The following is a 2,820-nucleotide window of genomic DNA, read 5'->3' on the forward strand; positions in this document are numbered from 1 at the left end:
AATGTTTGGAAAATATTTTTTAAATCAACTCATTTTCCTCAAATTTAAGAAAAATGTTTTCTCTTCCTGTCAATCTCCTTGAGGCTTGAGCAACTAGCGAATTTATTTTTGTTTATTTAATAATAGAATTATATCAGTCATTTTTGTTTATTTAAAATGATAAAAGGATAAAAATTAAATATCATTCCGAAAAATAGAGGCTTTCTACAAAATGATCCAATAAAATTTTCAAGAGGGTGTTTGGATGGACTTAAAGTTGGTCAAACTTATTTTTAAGTCAGTTTTGACTTTTGAAAGTCCATTGCGGAGCCACATGTAGTTAAGGATTTTAAAAACTATAATTTTAAAGTCTATTAAAACGGGTTCTAAGTTATGACTTTTGACTTATTTTTATCATTTTAGCTTAAAATTAAATGGTTATAAATATTTACAAGTTAATTCAAATACTTCAAAAGTATTTAAAATTTATTTGGACTTAAAAATACTTGAAATAAGTTAATTTCAACATGCCATTGATGTTTGACCAAATTTTTTAGAAGTGTTTTAAATGTAACAACGTCATTTCATCAACCAAGCTTATAATTATAGATAATCCAAAACCACAACTTCAACTAACACATAAAAGAAAACATGTTGACATATATATATATATATATATATATATAGCAAATAGATTGACAATAAGCTTTATCGCCCCGCCGTGGCTCCTTTCAGCTTTAAGCGTACAGACGTTAATGCAACACACTCATTTTCCTTATTATATTCAGTTGGTATAACCATAATATATATATATGGTTCTCTTTCTCAAGCTCAAGGAAACGCCTTTATTAAAACATTACATGAAAAGAAATAAATTAAAACGACACGTAAAACTAAACCATAAATCTCTCACAACTCATACTCCTCGCGATCCATGAGAATCCATTTTCCATCTTCTTGTTGAACCATCCCATTGTGCTTCTCGACCCACCAAGCTCCAGGTACCAAATATTCATCTTTTAAGATATCCCATATCCTGTTCACTAGTGCGAGATCGCGATTCACTTCTAGTTTAAAACCATCTAAAGGTCCAATTCCTTGAGTACCATCAATTCCATGCAAGTAACCTTCCAAATTATGACTAGTGTGTGGGTCCCCAGGATTCAATTTCAAATATGGGGATTTTGTGGTGTCAATTATTATTTCCTGTCCAACGTCGAAATACCCAATGGGTGGGTATTTTGGTACAATATCTAATAAGTTATGAATTCTCATGATGTGAAGGTGTTTCAATTTGTTAAATGTGTTAACAAAATTGAGATCTCCAACTTTAGGACTTGCGAAAACAAAAGCTGTCACTGGAAATTCCTTGCCACTGCTTGTTTTGTTGATTCCGTTGTAAGCTATGTCGACTGCATTTAGAGTTGCAAGTGATGCACCTAGGCTATGTCCAGCCACTGTTATACTGACCTCGTCGTCTTTGTATTCTTCAACCAATCTTTTCACTTCTTCAATTACCTGAAAACATGATTCCATATTTTTACTAATTTATTTATAGTGAGACACTTCAACTAACTGTCAGAATTTAATATGTACGTACGTACCTGGTCTCTAGCACTCGCTTGATTAAACTTTGATCGTGCACTTTCTGATGTATAAACGTTGTAGAATCCATGATGCACCAATGGTTTGAACAAAGGAAGTAAACCCCCATCACCAAACACTTTTGGTCCTGGAATTAGTAAAAATTGAAGGTCATTAACCCACTCCAGTGTTTGAATTGTTCCTCTCCAAGCAATCAAAATATCCCTCCTTCCTAGTGAAACTTTACCCTCATCAGTAGCCACAGCAATATATCCCATAAAATTTGATTCCTTACTCCATGCTTCCCTTGACAATGATTTCGTAATGAAAGCATCAGGAAGTGGAATAGATGAAGTGGCATAGAAATATTTAGTTACGCGATACTTCGTTGGGTCAAGGCCAGCCTTAGAGAAAAGATTTTCCATTGAGTATCTACTTGCTCCAGCATATTTTGATGCTTTTTCTGAAATGAAAGTGTCATAAGTTACATGAGCTAATTCTCCATATTGAATGATATATTTACGTAGATCAACATCCAAGGGGTTTAACAACCCTTCCCAATTGTTTTTCCCACTAAGTTCCTCCCATTTCTCAGCCATGCTACCCATTTTTTGTTTTTTTTTTTTTTCTCTCTTTATTTTTTCTTGGTATGTTCTTATCATTTAGCCAATGTATTTATAGAGAGAAAAAACTCGTTTCCGTCTAGAGCTTTCTTATGCGTGAAACATGATTTCAGTGTTCAATTAATTATTGATTTTCTTCTATTAACTTAAAGTGATAAAATAATCTTAATTACCCAATTAATTAATTAAATGACCAAGCAATTATTAGATACCCTTTGTCGTACCACCAAATTTTCACTTATTAAGTATATAGTAGAAGTAGAAATAGTAGATGATTTTATTTACTCACGTTTTCGTTACTTGATGACGGTAGATAGCTAGATACCTACTATTAGCGCAGTACAAATCCATACTACTCGCCAATTATATAGATTCTCTATCTTATTTTTCCTACTTATCAGATTCATTATTAACACTTCATATTTTAAATATTAATTAACAAAGCATAAATATATTGGGAGATTTTGAAGTAGTAACTTCTTTTTTTTTTTTTCTTGTGTTGCTGATGAAATGGCGTATGTTTGTCTTACTGAATTTGGCTGGGCTTGTGTTTCTTTTCAATTACAATTTTTTTTATTCGTCATCTATTATTCGTTTGAGAGTTGATTAGATTTGAAGTCATGCCTAGAAATTT

The 2,820-nt window shown here is 32.1% G+C and overlaps 1 protein-coding gene across 1 annotated transcript; it reads right to left on the reverse strand.

The window, feature by feature from the left end:
* Positions 1 to 638: 638 nt before the first annotated feature.
* On the reverse strand, positions 639 to 2,199 carry LOC125848823 (phospholipase A1-IIgamma-like). Its single transcript, XM_049528763.1, has 2 exons — positions 1,584 to 2,199; positions 639 to 1,497 (listed from the first exon to the last, which is right to left on the reverse strand). Exons 1-2 carry the CDS (start codon positions 2,169 to 2,171, stop codon positions 889 to 891), a joined length of 1,197 nt encoding a protein of 398 aa, XP_049384720.1. The 5' UTR covers positions 2,172 to 2,199; the 3' UTR covers positions 639 to 888.
* Positions 2,200 to 2,820: the final 621 nt, after the last annotated feature.

This window comes from Solanum stenotomum, chromosome 12 (assembly GCF_019186545.1).
Source record: "Solanum stenotomum isolate F172 chromosome 12, ASM1918654v1, whole genome shotgun sequence".
NCBI classification, from domain to species: domain Eukaryota; kingdom Viridiplantae; phylum Streptophyta; class Magnoliopsida; order Solanales; family Solanaceae; genus Solanum; species Solanum stenotomum.

Excerpts from the sequence above, each read along its gene's own strand:
- LOC125848823 (XM_049528763.1), bottom strand. The coding sequence starts at position 2,171 with ATGGGTAGCATGGCTGAGAAATGGGAGGAACTTAGTGGGAAAAACAAT. Across the intron at positions 1,498-1,583 it reads AAGCGAGTGCTAGAGACCAG|GTAATTGAAGAAGTGAAAAG; the intron begins GTACGTACGTAC and ends TCATGTTTTCAG.